At 50.8% G+C, this 15,779-nt stretch overlaps 2 protein-coding genes and 1 long non-coding RNA gene across 4 annotated transcripts in view; 2 read left to right on the forward strand and 1 right to left on the reverse strand.

Annotated features, from left to right (window-relative positions):
• Positions 1–1,968, reverse strand: part of SART3 (spliceosome associated factor 3, U4/U6 recycling protein) — a 37,166-nt gene extending 35,198 nt beyond the window's left edge. For both annotated transcript variants that reach the window (XM_025933398.2, XM_086681885.1), the window contains exon 1: positions 1,622–1,968. In XM_025933398.2, the coding sequence (XP_025789183.2) occupies positions 1,622–1,936 (315 nt within the window). In that variant the 5' untranslated portion in view covers positions 1,937–1,968. The remainder of the gene's footprint in view (positions 1–1,621) is intronic.
• LOC147575352 (uncharacterized) lies at positions 1,927–5,783 on the forward strand. The gene is made up of 2 exons (XR_015242309.1): positions 1,927–2,504; positions 4,895–5,783. It is a non-coding gene; the product is annotated as an uncharacterized LOC147575352 (long non-coding RNA).
• A 2,926-nt stretch (positions 5,784–8,709) lies between these two features.
• On the forward strand, positions 8,710–15,329 carry ISCU (iron-sulfur cluster assembly enzyme). Its single transcript, XM_025933269.2, has 5 exons — positions 8,710–8,866; positions 10,427–10,540; positions 11,286–11,396; positions 13,182–13,260; positions 14,805–15,329. The coding sequence occupies exons 1-5, from the start codon at positions 8,753–8,755 to the stop codon at positions 14,888–14,890; spliced, it is 504 nt and encodes a 167-aa protein (XP_025789054.1). The 5' UTR covers positions 8,710–8,752; the 3' UTR covers positions 14,891–15,329.
• Positions 15,330–15,779: the final 450 nt, after the last annotated feature.

Below are 15,779 nucleotides of genomic sequence, written 5' to 3' on the forward strand. Positions count from 1 at the left end.
GTAACCTAGGTTAACAACTTCCCATCACTGATTTCATACAGATGTGGCATCGGGGCCGCAGACCACCCGGTTAAATTCAAATCCCCTTGTGAGTGACTTTGAGCAAATCGTTTCACTCTTCACTGAGCCTGTTTCCTCATCACTAAAATGCGAATGTGCTTGATTTGTTTGCCCTTCCAATTCTACTCCACCTTCTCCTCCCTGTCCTGTGCCCTCCCGTGTGTACCATATCCATGGGGTCTCTGGCTCTCTTGCTTCCAGCAGGGTTCGCCAGCCAAAGGCACCAGCAGATGTTTGGAGAGAGGAAGAGAGGTCAGGGTATTCCTTCCCCCACCCCAATCCCTGATGGGAAACTACAGCTGCGCGCCCTAAAGGTGTCTCACCTGCTCTCAGGTGCCCTCTCCACACGACTATTCAGAAAACTGGTCACAGTTTTCCCGCCTCATCTCTTTTTTTTTTTTTTTTTAATTTTTTTTCAACGTTTTTTATTTATTTTTGGGACAGAGAGAGGCATAGCATGAACAGGGGAGGAGCAGAGAGAGAGGGAGACACAGAATCGGGAGCAGGCTCCAGGCTCCGAGCCATCAGCCCAGAGCCTGACGCGGGGCTCGAACTCACGGACCGCGAGATCGTGACCTGGCTGAAGTCGGACGCTTAACCGACTGCGCCACCCAGGCGCCCCCCCGCCTCATCTCTTCAGGCCTAATGGTGGTCACAAGGTCCTGCTGTTAAGGAGCCCCGAGGTACTGAACCTTCACTCCTGGTTTCTCAGCTCACGCTTTTATAAACACATTAGCCCCTTTATTGTCCTTTCCTCAAATTATCCTAATTCGAGTGTGCCACCTATTTCCTGCTGGGACCCTGGATCACATAGAAGTTACAAATTAGGGATCACGTTACCATTAGGTGCCAGGCACTGGGCCTTTAATTACTGTTATGAGAACTACATGATGCAGGAGTTGTTCCTCCCAATTTGCAGGTGAGAAAGCACAGGCTCAAACAAGTTAAGAAATCTGCCTAGGCACACGTAAGCATGGAAGGGCTACAACTGGGACCTCAGCCTCCAGCCGCTGAAACCTCTACCTTCCCGTTTCTATTATCGCTGTCCCGCTGGTTACTTTGTCTATCGTACTGCAGTTCATCATTATGGTCATTCCTACCGGAAAAAAAAAAAAGAAAAGAAAAGAAAAGAAAAGAAAAGAAAAGAAAGAAAGAAAAAGCCACTCTCTTATGAATAACATTTTATTGCTACTGCAGACCATACTTTAACGGGTGGTTCAGAGTGGGAGCTCTGGAGTCGTTTCAAAGTTCAAGGCCTGGCCGCCACTTGCAGAAGTGTAATCTGCAGCAAAATAATTCCCTCCACGAGGAGCCTCAATCCCCTCCGGGAAAACGGGGAATAACACTACTTCCTTCACTAGGTCGCTGCGAAAGTTCAAGGGGACGACACTCGCAAAGCACCCGGCAAGCAGGAAGCGCCCAAACGATGGGAGCTGCGGTGATTAATAGCGGTTTTGCGGCCTTGGGAGCTTTAATTACCGCCGGGGGCCGGGCACCGGGGAGAAGGGCCGGCGCTTGGGAACCACAGGGAAGGAGCCCGCCGCCCCAGCCACGGACACACCTGCTCCTCCAGCCGCTCGATCTCCAGCTGGTTCTTCTCCTCCTCTTCGTCGTACTCCCACTCGTACTCCCCGGGGGAGCTCTCCGCGGAGGAAGCCATGGCGTACTCCTCGTCCCCATCGCTCTCACTCACGCCTTCCTCCTGCTGGTCCCACCCCGACCCCATGGCCTTGTACGTCGCAGCGGCCACGGCCCGCGACAACACCTTCCTCCTCGTCCTAGCCGCCTTAACCTCATCTTCCTCGCCCTCCGCGGTGGGCCCGGCCTTAGGCTCGGCCTCCGCTTCCGAAGCCGATGTTGCGGCCGCCGTCGCCATCTTGCGCTTCCAGTGACTCTCGGGTCTTCTCTCGGCGGCCGAGGACCCGCGAAAGTAGAAGCTGCCCGCGGCGTTCGCCTGCTCAAAACCCCGCTCTCGGGCCACCGAATGGGAAACTGTGAGCCTCGGGTGACGGAAAAATCTGGGAATACACGAAATTTTGTATTGCTTTTGAGACAGGAGACAGCCTGACCTTGGGCAGTTAGGAATAAGTGGCTCCTTGATAACAACAAGAGGGCAGAAAGGACAGGACCGTCTGAGACACCCACTTCCTGGGACAATCGGCCGGGGACCATATCCAGGTTCAGCAGCTGCACGGTTACTCCCCCTCAAGATGTCCCGCCACTGTAACCCATAGAAGCCCTCCCCTCGGATGCCCTAGTGGCTTTCTCCTTAAGGAGCCCCTCCGGGGTGGCGAGAGTCTCTTTGTTTCGTCCTCGCCCTCGTAAACCTGGTGCCCGTGCTGCTCTTAACCTTCTGATCGGTTCCATTTTTGAGAACACAATCCCGGCTTTAAAAAACGGTTACAGCTTTGAAGGCTCCTTGGAGATCTCCATGTCTTCTAACGGTAAGTAAGGAGCAGTCGGCACCCTCTTTTCCTGTCTTACACGAACTCTCAAACTATGGGCACCTGTTAGCCAGTTAAGAGCGAATGGGGCGTTGCCATTCTCAAAGCCTCGGGTGACAGGTTCCCTGGGTCTCCTCCCAGCTGCGCCCCAAACGGAGTTGGGAACGTGGATGTGTTGGAGACCCAGTTTCCCGATGCATGGGACTTAGGGGAGGGCAAACAACAACTGATGCATCCTGACCGAACTACTCTTTGGTGGACGCCTGAAGGCGCTGGCGGAAACTGACCCCTGACCGCCCGTTTGGGTATCCCGCTCAATTTTCCTCTTTCTGTCTCGACCAGCCTCTCCCTTCGGGAAATGAGTGGAGAAGCCCAGGACTGATCCCCCGGAAATCTTCCCAGGAGTGATCCAGGAGACTTCCAAGGGGTCCTACTCACAGGTTTCCCAAACTACAGTGGAAGGTGGCTACTTGCTTCCGATTCTGACACTCTGGCGTGGCTCATCTCTCCGGTCCGCATTTTCTACCTTTCATCTTCAAACTCCTCTTGTGGAGCTTATAGCCCTCACCCGGGCCCTGGAGCTTTAGTGAAGGTAAAAAGTTCAACATCTGTACAGACTTTAAGTATGCCTACTTGGTCCTTCATTGCCATGCTGTCATCTGGAGAGAAAGAAACTTTCTAACAGCCACTGGGACTCCTATCGAGTTCCATCAGGAGACAGGTCATTTACTGATCTCGGGGTGTGTGTGTGTGTGTGTGTGTGTGTGTGTGTGTGTGTGTGTGTGTGTGTTTCAATGTTTATTTATTGTTGAGAGAGTGCAAGTGGGGGAGGGGCAGAGAGAGGGGGACAGAGGATCCCAAGCAGGCTCTGCGCTGGCAGCACAGAGCCCAATATGGGGCTTGAACTCACGAACCATGAGATCATGACTTGAGCTGAAGTTGAACGCTAAGGGACAGAGCCACCCAGGTGCCCATGACCTCAGTCTCTTCCCCCAACACACTGTAAAGGCCACCAAAAAGGACCAGATGATGCCACAGCCAAACAGGCAGCTAATAGTGTTTCCCCATAAAAACAAAATAGCTCCTCTCTTTTGGGAACCCCCCTTACACCCCCCATGAAACCCCAATGCAGTGACAAAGAAACCATGAGAGCCCTGTCCTGGCAATTTACCCTCTTGCCCTCGGGATGGCTACAGGATGAACAGGGGAAGATCTTGTTGCCCACCGCTACCAGATGGAAACTGCTTAAAACCTTCCATCAATCATCCACCTGGAAAGAGACGGGACACTTCAGCGGACGTGTAAGTTCTTCACAGGAAATAAAATTAGACTAGGGGCACCTGGGTGGCTCAGTCGGTTGAGCGTCCGACTTCATCTCAGGTCATGATCTCACGGTCCGTGAGTTCGAGCCCCCTGTCGGGCTCTGTGCTGACAGCTCAGCGCCTGGAGCCTGCTTCCGATTCTGTGTCTCCCTCTCTCTCTGCCCCTCCCCTGCTCATGTTCTGTCTCTCTCTGTCTCAAAAATAAATAAAAACATAAAAAAAAAAATTTAGACTGTTGAGCAGGTGGTAGGATCCTGAGAAATATATCAAAAAATAAATAAATAAATAACCCCAAGCACCATCGGGTGGCTCCTCCAAGGAGTCCAACAAACAGGGTCTTTTCCTGGGGGAGGATTGGCCGGTATTTGCCAAAAACTCCAGGAATACAGTACCTACTGGTGTGGGTGGGCACCTTCACCAGTTGGATTGAGGTCTTCCCCAGTAGGATGGAAAAGGCCCTGGAAGTAATTAAGACAATTGAACATGAAATTATTCCCCGATCTGGGGTGCCTGTTAAGCGTCCGACTTCAGCTCAGGTCATGATCTCGCAGTTCGTGGGTTCAAACCCCGCATCAGGCTCTGTGCTGACCTCTCAGAGACTGGAACCTGCTTCGGATTCCGTGTCTCCCTCTCTCTCTCAGCCCCTCCCCCACTCGTGCTCTGTCTCTCTCTCAAAAATAAAGAAACATTTTAAAAAATTAAAAAAAAAATTATTCCCCAATTTGGGTTGCTTGAAAGCGTTCAGAGTGATAATGGTCCATCACACAGGGCATCTCTGCTGCCCTAGGTATTCGGTACCACCTACATTGTGCCTGGAGACCCCAGTCCTCAGAAAAGGTTGAGAGGGCAAACGGGGTTCTAAAGAGGCACCTAAAAAAAGGTTGCTCAAGAGATGAGCCTCCCCTGGATACGGGTCTTGCCTATTGCCTTGCTGTGAATGAGGAATACTCCTCAGGGCTGGTCTGGCTTTAGCCCCTCCGAGACGCTTTATGGAGACCCTCTCTAACAAACGACATATTATTTGACAAGTAACAGGTCAAACATGTCATTTCTCCTTCCAAATTCCAGAGGGCACTACAAGAAAATGAAAATACCACACAGCGCATACAAGGAGGACCTCTATTTGAGCCCGGGCATCCAGTTCTAGTTCAATCTCTTCCTCCTCCTTCCCCCTCTCTTCGGCCTTCCTGAGAGGACCCCTGCCCGGTGATCCTCTCCACCCCTTCTGCTGGTAAGATTTCAGGAGGAGATGCTTGGATTCGCCACACTCGTCTAAAGCCCTGGAGAGCTCCAGACGATCCTCAGAAGGAAGGAGACAAGTACAACTGTGAGCCTATTGAAGACCTACAATTCCTCTTCAAGAAGTGCAGAGAAGTGCTCCGCCCCTTAAACGTCTCATAACAGCACCATGACCCCTAGGGCTTTAATATTTCTATATCTCACACTCTCATGGTGCCGGCCGCCACGGGGAATCCTCGAGGGGGTTCCATTAATTGCCGCTGCCTTTATCTTAAGTGACTGCTGGATCTGTGGGAAGGATTCTTTAGGCACAGTCGTCCCAGCCCCCACGTCTGTGTGGCTCTGAGCCAATGACACTGTCACCCCCTTCATCTCCTCTACCAGTCCTTTCCCCGGCGCTCACATTGAATGGCTGTTCTTCAAAGCCTGGAAGGAGGATACGGAAACTAAAAGGAACAACACCCCTTGGTCCAGTGGTACCCTCACCCTCGCCCGGTTGGACCGACTCCACCTCAACGCCAGTGCCGTCTTCCCAATCTGCTTTGAAAATTCAACGTCCATCCCACACATGGGTCTCTTCACAGGTAATCTCCCCACATCTCAATGTAATCTCACATCCCAAGTCACTAGAGCCTCTGCGGAAGGAGACCTGGAACTCTTCCCGCTGTAGTTCTCTCAGTGCGTGTAAGAACACTGATAAATATCACCTTTTCCTCGACGTTTCCTCCGAGACCAGTATCCCCCAAAGCGCACAACCTCCTGCACCACAGGCAATGTCCGTGTAGCCAGAAGGTCTACCGTCTCTTATAATTCAGCAAATTTAAGTCTGGCGTCCACACCACTCCTCTCGTCCCAAGAATTCTTCCTCAAAACATATCCCTCCAGCTTCCTTGCATCCACCATACGGGAAAGACGCCTCCCTAATTTGGAGCAGATTGTCAGGGGGCCCCCCTGCAACAAGTAGACCCCAAGCCCTCTTTACTTACGACTTCCACGTAAACCTCCGGGTGGAAGAGGGTTTGTTCTGTGGAACCAGGGAGTACATCACGCTGCCGCCCTTATGGAGAGGGCGGTGCTTCCTCGCTTTCATAGCTCCCCCAGCTGATGATGCGCCTGGTTCCAGCAGCATGCTGCAGGTTCTAAATGATCCTTGACCAGGGTCCGAAGGGTGGCTATTGCTCCCCTTCTGGTCTCTTTGTTCACTGGATTGTCGGGAGCGTCTGGAACAGCCCTAGGAGGCACCTCCGTAGACCTCTCAGCACAACTGGCCAAGACATTGAGGGAGACCATCAAGGGGATACAAACACCTGCAGAGCAGGTGAACTCCTTGGCAGGAGTCACACTTCAAAACCGACAGGCCTATGAGGCGCCTGGGTGGCTCAGTCGGTTAAGCATCTGACTTCGGCTCAGGTCATGATCTCACGGTTCATGGGTTTGAGCCCCACATCAGGCTCTGTGCTGACAGCTCAGAGGCTGGAGCCTGCTTCACATTCTGTGTCTCCCTCTCTCTCTCCCTGTCCCTCGCCCATGCTCTCTCTCTCTCTCAAAAATGAATAAACGTTAAAAAAAAATAAAAACATTTTCAAAAATAAAAAACCGACAGGCCTGAGACTTGCTAACCTCAAGTGCGGGGGGTGATCCTGTGCCTTCCTTAAAGAAGAACGTTGTTTCTACATCAATAACGGGACAGATGGCCACACGTCTCGATTCCTCCAACAGTCTGGTCGTCTCCATAGAGGCTCTTTCCGATTGGTGGGGCTCCCTAAGGGCTCAATTGTTGGCGCTGGCTTTGGCCACTATAATGCTCCTCTTAGGACTTTATATTCTCAATGCACTCACCTGGTTTGTTGCTTCTCGCCCAGAGTCCTTTACACCTGCAAATGGTCCTATCAGTGTACCCAGCAATGGAAGTGCCACTAGACCTTTACGGGGGGCCACGAGACAGACCCCACAGGGAGGGACTCTAGCTGCCACTCATCTCCATGCCCCATCCCAGCAGGAAGGAAGTCCGAGAGGTCACCACCCACATACCCCAAGGGCAGTTGGGGTCACCTCCTCTAAGGGGGGACTGTGACAGGAGACAGACTGACCTTGGGCAGATAGGGATAAGTGGCCCCTTGTTAATAGCAGAGCAGAAAGTACAGGACTGTCTGAGACACCCACTTCCTGGAACAATCTGCCAGGGACCATATCCGTGTTCATTAGCTGCACAGTTACACCTCAAAAGGTCCCCACCACTGTAGCCCATACAAGCCCTCCCTCTCCAACGCCTTAAGGAGCCTCCTCTTTAAGGAGCCCCTTCCAGGTCACAGGGGTCTTTCTGTTTCACTCTCGTCCTAATAAACTTGGTGCTTGTGCTGCTCTTAACCTTTTTGGTCAGTTCCATTCTATGGCTACATCAGAACACGATCATGGGTTTTAAAAAGCGGTTACACATTTACATATGTGTAAAAGTACTCATAGAGGAAAAACTTCCTAACACAGCGCATGTTCCATCGCAACTTTAGACAGAAGTCGAGTCTTTGTACAGAAGTGCAGGCCATAGAGGAAGTCATGAAGTGATGATTGAAGGGAAGGGTTTGGCGCCATCTTGAGAAGGTCAAAAGGAATCTAGGCATAAACCCCGCCTTCCCACCTAGCCCGACCTGGTGTTTGTTTCAGTCTCCGCAGTAACTGAGCCTCAAACGCAGAGAAAACAAGTTTTCAGGGGAAGGATCAATTGCACCATTCACAAGAAAAACCCATTTCCCAAAGAGATTCCTCCCCTTTATGTAATACCTGGTGCCTACTGGGCATTAAATATATGTGTGAGTTTTCTGGTTTTTTAAGATCATATTCTGCAAACCTCGATTAATAAATCACATTACTACACTTATTTAGAAACTCTTCATTTCCAAGCATTGTCATATAAATTATCTCTTTATGAAAAGAGAAATAGATGCAGACATAAATTCATATCTGCACTTCTTTAAAAATCAGGGCATGATGTGTTCGCGTCCTCAAGCTCATTTTTTAGTAGGAAAATACCGATGTTTATTTGTTGCCTCTCTCCCTCATTAGCAAGGTTAATTATGTAAGCAATGAATGTGTTTTTTCTTTCCCTTGGATCCCCAAAGACTAGTACAGCGCCTTGCCACATGGTAGGTACTCAACGTTTATTTGCTCAATGAATGAATTGTCCTTGAATTAGTACAAAAGTCAGGATCAAGGCTTAAAGAGGTGATGTCATTCGCATAGGGTCACACGGGAACCAGGGTTGTCAGAGCTTCCCAAATTAGCCTGCCTGGGCAACCTTGGACAAGTTACTAAATCTCTCTGACCCTCAACTCCTGAAGTTGAAAAGTGGGGGTAAGAGAAGTAGACTGGTTGATCCACTGCGCCCACTCCGGCGGTAGGCTTTGTGAACGCAAATCTGGGTCCCCATTGCAGCTTCAGCACCCCCTCAGAGCCACAACCCTACGGGAAGAATTAGCCCTCCGCCTTGGATCCTTTAGCTCCGTGTCCCGCCCACCCCCGGAGGGGCGTGGTCAAGGCGGGGCCAAACGGGGACCCGTGCACAGAGGGGAAGGACGCAGGCGCGAAGTCGCGGTGACGTAAAAGGGTGCGCGCTCTAAGCGGAGAGCCGACTCGCGGGCGCACCCCTCCCCTCGGTCTCGCGCTCGGCCTGCGCAGGCGCAAGCCCGCAAGATGGCTGCGGCTGGAGCGGGCCGTCTGAGGCGGGCTGCGTCCGCCCTGCTGCTCCGAAGCCCGCGCGTGCCCGCCCGGGAGCTGTCGGCTCCGGCCCGGCTGTATCACAAGAAGGTAGGGGCTGCGCGGGGCCCGCACCGGCAAGGGGGCGGGAGGACGAGGACCACCTGAGGGACTCAGGTATGTCAGCGCCCGGCGGAGGCCCGGCCTGGAGAGGAGCGGTTGCGGGGTCGTGCGCGGCCTCGGGAGCCCCCAGTGCAGCCAGGGTGAGGGCCGTCCCCTCGCGCGCCTCTGCCTGGACTAGCTTTCGTTTGCTGCGCAGTGACTACCTGCGCCTGAAATAAAACTAACCGCTGCCCGTGGGCCCCGCCGCTGGCTGCGATTTCGGGCATCCCAGCCTTAAAACGCAACAGCCCGGGAAGGAGGCCTCTGTGGTAATCTGGCAGCCTGACTTCGGGGATAAACGCACACACTGGCGCGGGCTCCGGCTTCAGCCAGGCTATTGCCCTGGCCAGGTGACCTTGGGGAAGTCACTGCCCTGCGCTGAACCTGTTTTCCCCATTTGTAAAATGAGGTCTTGGCATTCATCTACACGAGCTAGGTAGTGCTTGTGGAGTCCTCGGCCTGGTGCCCAACACACGGGGATCATCTGTGGTGCGGTTCTTGCTGTCGGAGCCCTTAGGCTCCGAGTGGAGTCAGACTCGTCATCAACAGTCACAATATTTTAATTTTTGTCTTTTTTGGCGGACGGAGAGGAAAGGAGCCGGGGGTGTAGGGATAGGTGCGTAGTTTGCAGCCCTTGCCTTCCGAGGGCGTGGAGTCCCCTAGACATGAAACTCTCCCACTCAGAAAAGGACTACCTGAAGGACGCGGTAAATCAACATGGGGCAAAAAGTCCAGATTTAGCTTACTATTTTGTACGTCCTTGGGCTTGGAGTCAAAATCCGTGGTCGGATAAGTGGGGAAAGCAAACTGGAAGGTAGGGAGACTTAACGACTAAGTGGTAGACAAGCCTCGAGGTTACATTAAAGCCTTTTGTATGCCAGATTATCATTCCGTTCTGGCTTCTGCACGGTTGCAGGGACTTCGCTCCTCCCCCACCCAGGGGTGTGTTTTGTTGACAATACACGCTCCGCGAACGTGGGCTAGCAGCCTTTCAACCACCAGGGTGCGCTGCTCCACCAGAGCGATTTCAGGGCCTTGAAATACAGTCATAGGACGGTTATTTTATCACACACAAATGCATTCCATAGCATTGTTCCTCCTGGAACATTCTCCTTGAGGCTTCTGGGCAGTCCTTCAATTGCTGGACCATAATTCATTTTAGAATTGTTAATAGTAATCATTACCCTTTGAAGATGGATTTTATTTGGAAATAACATAAATGCTATTTGATCCCAATGACTTGTGATTAAAAACCCTGTGGAATTAAGACATGATTTTGCTGATTTTCCTCCAGCATCTCAAATGTCTGAAGGTAGTTGGAGAAAAGCTACAAAAAGATGGGGTTATAAAGTCTCATGGACATAAAGTGTAAGCCCTTCTGCTGAGGTGAAGTTTGGTGTTCAGTGATTGTCAGGTTCTGCTTGCTGGCTGCAAGGAGCTTACCATCAAGTGGGGGGGGGCGGTAACAAGAAAGAGTGATCGTGTCTTCTCTTAACCTTCTCATTTCAGGTTGTTGATCATTATGAAAATCCTAGGAATGTAGGGTCCCTTGACAAGACATCAAAAAACGTTGGAACCGGATTGGTGGGAGCGCCAGCTTGTGGTGATGTGATGAAATTACAGGTGCCACTGGTTTTCATCTTTTAGTTCACAAACCATTTGCACCTACAGCATTTCATTTGGTCTCCATCTGGATTCCTAGGACGGGATGGGATGAGCTGCTGTCACCAATCATTAGAGTGGGAGCTGAGTGTTAGTTCTCCTTCTTAATACACTATGCCGACCCTTCAATCCCCGGTGAGACAGGAAATGGCAGTATATGAACCCTCCCCCCAAATGGGAGACAACACAAAGGGAGGGACTGGCACTTTGGGTAAACTGTAACTTTGACCACATCTACTTCACCTTGGGGAGTGAGTAGGAAGCTTGCCAGAGGTCTTCATGCCTGTCTTGGAAAACAGAAAGGGGAGGCAGGAGGGAACCACTAGATGTCATTTCATGCCAAACTAAAAAGCATTAACCAGAGGCCTTTATTGCAGACTCTCCCAGGGCTTAAAGATACAGATTGACTGAGAGCCATGAGCAGCAGACCTTCATAGCCAAAAAGCAAGCTAGGATTGCAGAACAAAAACAAAACACGGAGGGAGGGGGGCATTCTTCAGCCTGTCTTTACCAGGTAGGCCTGTATAGTTGTGATAGTTGTTCCTACACTTTTCACCACTGAGCCCTTTGGCAAAGAAAAGCAAATTTAGTAGTCATTAATGCCAGAACTTAAAAGTGTGAAAATCAAGACCAAAGCCCTTAGGGAGAACCCAAGTTCTACAGGGCGGCACCAGGAATCACTGCTTAACTCCTGTCTCTTTTTCAGATTCAAGTAGATGAACAGGGGAAGATTGTGGATGCCAGGTTTAAAACATTTGGCTGTGGTTCTGCAATTGCTTCCAGCTCATTAGCCACCGAATGGGTAAAAGGGAAGACGGTAAGGTTGCCTACAAACTGAGAGAATTAAATCACATTCCCAACAAACCTGCCTCTGAATTCAGGGAAGGGTCTTGTTGGGGGCGGGGAGTCACTGTGATTTTTTTTCAAAATATTCTAATAATTTTTTAAATTTCTCCTACTCAGGTTTTGATTCAATTCTTCTCTACATTGAGAATTACGGATAATTTTGTTAGGTGTATTTTAATGGGGGCGGGGGGGTTGATCATTTTTATTTGTTCAGGGATTTTGATGGTTTTACTTTTGTTTTTAATTATGTAGAAAAAAGATCTTCACCTCCCCCTCTAACAAAAAAGAACTACAAAGAAATCTGTGGCTTTCTCCCAGGTTGCTGATTATGTTATAATTTCCTAGGAGTTTAAGGATGGGAGAGGTTATATCGTGGTTTGTGTTCTTGTTTATTTCCTTCCATCATATTTCAGGAAGGACTGCAGGTGGCTTGTAAGGATTCGTGAAATAACAAACTAGCCTGTGCTAAAAGAGGGATTAAAGAATCAAAAACAGCGAAGATGGAGGCAAAGTGAACAAATAAATCAGAACAGTGATCCCGATGGCTGATCAGCAGGTCCTCAGAGGGTAGAAATGAGAGAGGCTGGAACATCTTTTCCGTCCTTTTCTCTGCCAAAGCCTCTTTCCCAGCAGCTGCAGAGGTAGAAGGTCCCAAATGCAGTGAAGAGCTGGAGTTTCTAAAATCCAGTCATTAAAACCTCTCCGAAAAGCCAAAATGCAGGGCTGCTTATCTTTGCAGCCCCAAGGGATCAAGTTCAGGGAGCTGAGTCACGGAGGGGTGTGCTTGGGGAGCTGGGCAGCTCCACAGCAATGTGGAGTGCCAGGCCACGTGCCACCCGCCTCCTGGGGCTCAAGGCCTTCTGTCTGGCAAGCTCCTCTGGCGAGCACACACCTAACCTGTTCTGGCAGGAGGTGGCTCTGAAGTCATTTGTTAAGCACTGTCCTCAGGGAAAGGGGAAGTGAGACAAGGCACCTGTGCTCCCAGGATCTGGCCTTTGAGTTGTGACCAGAAAGTGGAGGAAAGAGGGCCTTTCTATGACCTTGAAGTCCTCCTATCTGAGTTACTAGGAAGAGAATGTGAAGCATAATCATTGAAGTCAGCAGAATTGGGAAACTGGGGGACAGATGGGGAAATCTGGCATTCCTTAAGCAGTGGGGCTCCATGCCATGTAGGCCTGCCTCACGTGCCCTTGGGCACTCAACCAAACCCAGGCATCCTTTTCAGTGTGTTTCCAGGAGACAGGTCTTCCTTTAGGCAGAGGAGGGGCCTAAAGAGACCTCTCACCCCAAGACCTGTCTGTGCCACTGGCCTATTTGCCATCTCTCTGACCTCGCTGACACTCTTTAGCACTTCTAGTTGAAGGGATTTATTCTAAACATTTGGTATAAGACCATCAGTAAAGCTGGTATTCACAAAACCAGAATAAGAAATCCCTGCCTTTAAAAAAAAAAAAAAAAAAAAAAGACTCGTGTCGCTGGCCTCCAGCAGACCCCTAAGGGACTCCTCACTGGCTGGCTTGTGGGACCATCTTTGTCGGCCTTGCTGACCCTGGCCAAGCCCTGGGGTGTGTGAACTCCACCCTTGAGCGTCCCAGCTGCAGCCCTGATGCACAAGCGAGGGGCCTTTGGGGCTGTTAAAGGGAAATCATCCCCCACCACCCTGTCCGGAGGGCCTCTTTGACCTTCTCTTTTCTTACTGCCTGTTCTTTAAGCGAGAGCATCGCTGCTAAAACTGTTGGTCTTTCACGTGTCTCAGGTAGAGGAAGCCCTGACCATCAAGAACACAGACATCGCCAAGGAGCTCTGCCTTCCCCCCGTGAAACTGCACTGCTCCAGTAAGTCTCTGCTCCAGAATCCCAACAAGCTGGGGCAGTTGGGAGTTTGTCATGTATCAGCTGGCATTTGTGCAGGGCACGGGCAAGTCCATTTTCATCACAGAGTCTGTCTCTGTAGCCTTGAGAGGGTTAAACCCCAGGTGACACAGTCGTCTCCAGGAGGATCTTCCAGGAGGTCATGTGTGCTGGGCATCATGCTGAGCCCTTCGTGGCATCATTTCTCAGCCTCAGAAACGTCTGCTAGTCCACAGAAGGTGTCCTTACGTCTCCCTCTTACAGACCAGGAAAGCGGGGCTCAGGTTAAAGCGCCCCAGTTCCATGGCTTCTAAGTGGGAAAGCCAGCACCTAGCCCCCAGTCTCTGATGCCAGAATCTGTGCTGTTCCCACCCCATCGGAGTCAAGTTCAGACCAGTAAAGGTGAAAAGCTTTTGCCACGATCCCATCTGTTGTATGTGTGTTGTCGCGTCCTTTCCCAGGCGCTGTTCCTGTCGAGGTCTGCATCTGTGTACGGGATGACCAGGTCCGCTCGTTCACTAGTCCCCTCTACGCTGTCCTAAGCGAAAGCCCAGATGCCTTAACACCTCTACGTGGCTTTCTAGTTCAGTCTCAGCCTTAAGTCTAAAGCTTTTTCCATCCTCTCTCTCAACCTTCTACGGGAAGGAGGGAATGAGAAATGGCAGCTTCACTTACTGATGGAGGTTTACTGACCACATTAGTTACACATCAGCAGAGAGCCTGGTCTCCTGCCCAGGGTAAGACCCCCAGGAGAACAGAGTGCTGGGGCAGGGACGTGGAACACAGCCTTCAGGACGTCTGCTGAGACCGGAGTTCTTTCCACCTGAGCTGGACTTTCAAGTACCCAGGAATACAGGCCATAGCTCATAAGCATTTTCACACAGCTTCCGAAAACCCCCAGCCGCCTCTTTTGGCCACCTCCTTGGGTACCGCAGCCTTCAGCTGCCACTCTCTGCCGCTGGCTTGCTTGCTGCTGTCATTCCAGCACTCTTCATTTCTATTTTCCCCCATAGCGTCATTTGTAACATTGACTCCAAAGTAAAAGTGTTCAGGCTTGGGGTCTCTGGAGAGTAACGTGGCAGGTGCCACCTGTTGGCAATACGTAAGTCATGCCAGCTTGCTCAGCCAGCATCCACCACCTTTATTCCTGACCTCCACGTGAGCAGACGAGACCATTTCTCCTGTCCCTCCGATGCATCAGACACTTGGTGCAAGTCCTCACGCTATCCCAGCAAGAAAACAGTGTCCCAGTCTTATAGAAGAGAAAGAGCATTCCAGGAGGCTGAGGGACCAGGCCCAAATCCCAGGTATTTAAACCCCAGTGTGTCTCCAGAGCCACTGGACAGGAGCAGCCTGGCTCAGGAAACGGCTGGTTGGCTTTCCAGGCTTGCCCGTCGCCCCCCGCACCCTGGCTAGTCGGCTCTGTTAAGCCCTTCCCAGCACCACGGCCCTCCAGCTCTGAAAGATGCGATTCCTAAGACTCTGTAGAGCCTCCAAACTTAGCTTGTCTTTCCTTGTGCCACTTCCAGTGCTGGCTGAAGATGCGATCAAGGCTGCCCTGGCCGATTACAAACTGAAACAAGAACCCAAGAAGGGAGAGGCGGAGAAGAAATGAGCCCTCGGCGAAGCGACCGGCAGGTCATATACGCTGTTCGTCCACCCGCCACACAATCACCGTAGATGTTCAGAAGCCCCTCACGCTACAGTACGAGACCCTCTGAGACACGCACAGCACTGGCTGGTCACGTTGTGGCTCTAATGCAAGCAAAATACACAGTTTACTCGTTCCAGACCCCGTGCTTTCTTTCAGCCCCCTTTTATCGCCTTAACCCGGTTTGTGTATATTTTGAATTGTGTGCATGGCCTCAAAGCTGAAATCAGGAACAAAGTCTGCTGTGCTGGTCCACGAAGTGCACCGATACCTCATTTCAGCTGACCCTGTCTGAGGAAGATTACCAGTAGAAGGCCTTGGTGTGATTATTTGAGAGAGCCAATTATTGTACATAAAACAGATTTGCATATATCTATATATATAATAAAAGAATGTAAGACCATGTTTTTCTCTGGTAAGCCTTGTCTCTTGGATCCCTCACTCACCCCCAGGTGCCGCCCCGAGCCCCCTGGGGCTCCCAGGTCCTGAACCGTGACAGCGTGTGCACCTTTCTCAGCAAACTGGTCAGTAAAGACCACTGACAGAGATGGCCAGATGTGTGTCACATTTTATGGAATGGGGTGAAGGTGAAAGGAGAGGGCCATCTCTGTTCATGGTTCTTTGCAAACTAATAGATTGAGAAATAAATCACATTAAAATACAATGTGATAAATAAATTAGCACAGGTCTTTATAGTAGGGATTCCTCCCTGTGGGAGGAAAGGCTGTTAACGTTTCAGAGAATTATCCCAGCTATTTGGAACCTTGACTTTAAAAATGAATTCAGCTACAATTTTGACCCAAGAAATTGATTTGGGTATGTATAGATCACTGATGGAATTCAGATTCATACT

This window comes from Puma concolor, chromosome D3 (genome assembly GCF_028749965.1).
Source record: "Puma concolor isolate L17-30 chromosome D3, mPumCon1.1.hap2, whole genome shotgun sequence".
Lineage (NCBI taxonomy): Eukaryota > Metazoa > Chordata > Mammalia > Carnivora > Felidae > Puma > Puma concolor.

What these genes read in the sequence shown, in the direction of transcription:
- ISCU (XM_025933269.2), top strand. Translation starts at nt 8,753, where the DNA reads ATGGCTGCGGCTGGAGCGGGCCGTCTGAGGCGGGCTGCGTCCGCCCTG. An exon ending in AATGGGTAAAAGGGAAGACG is followed by an intron (nt 11,397 to 13,181) that starts GTAAGGTTGCCT and finishes CACGTGTCTCAG; the next exon opens with GTAGAGGAAGCCCTGACCAT. An exon ending in CGTGAAACTGCACTGCTCCA is followed by an intron (nt 13,261 to 14,804) that starts GTAAGTCTCTGC and finishes TGCCACTTCCAG; the next exon opens with TGCTGGCTGAAGATGCGATC.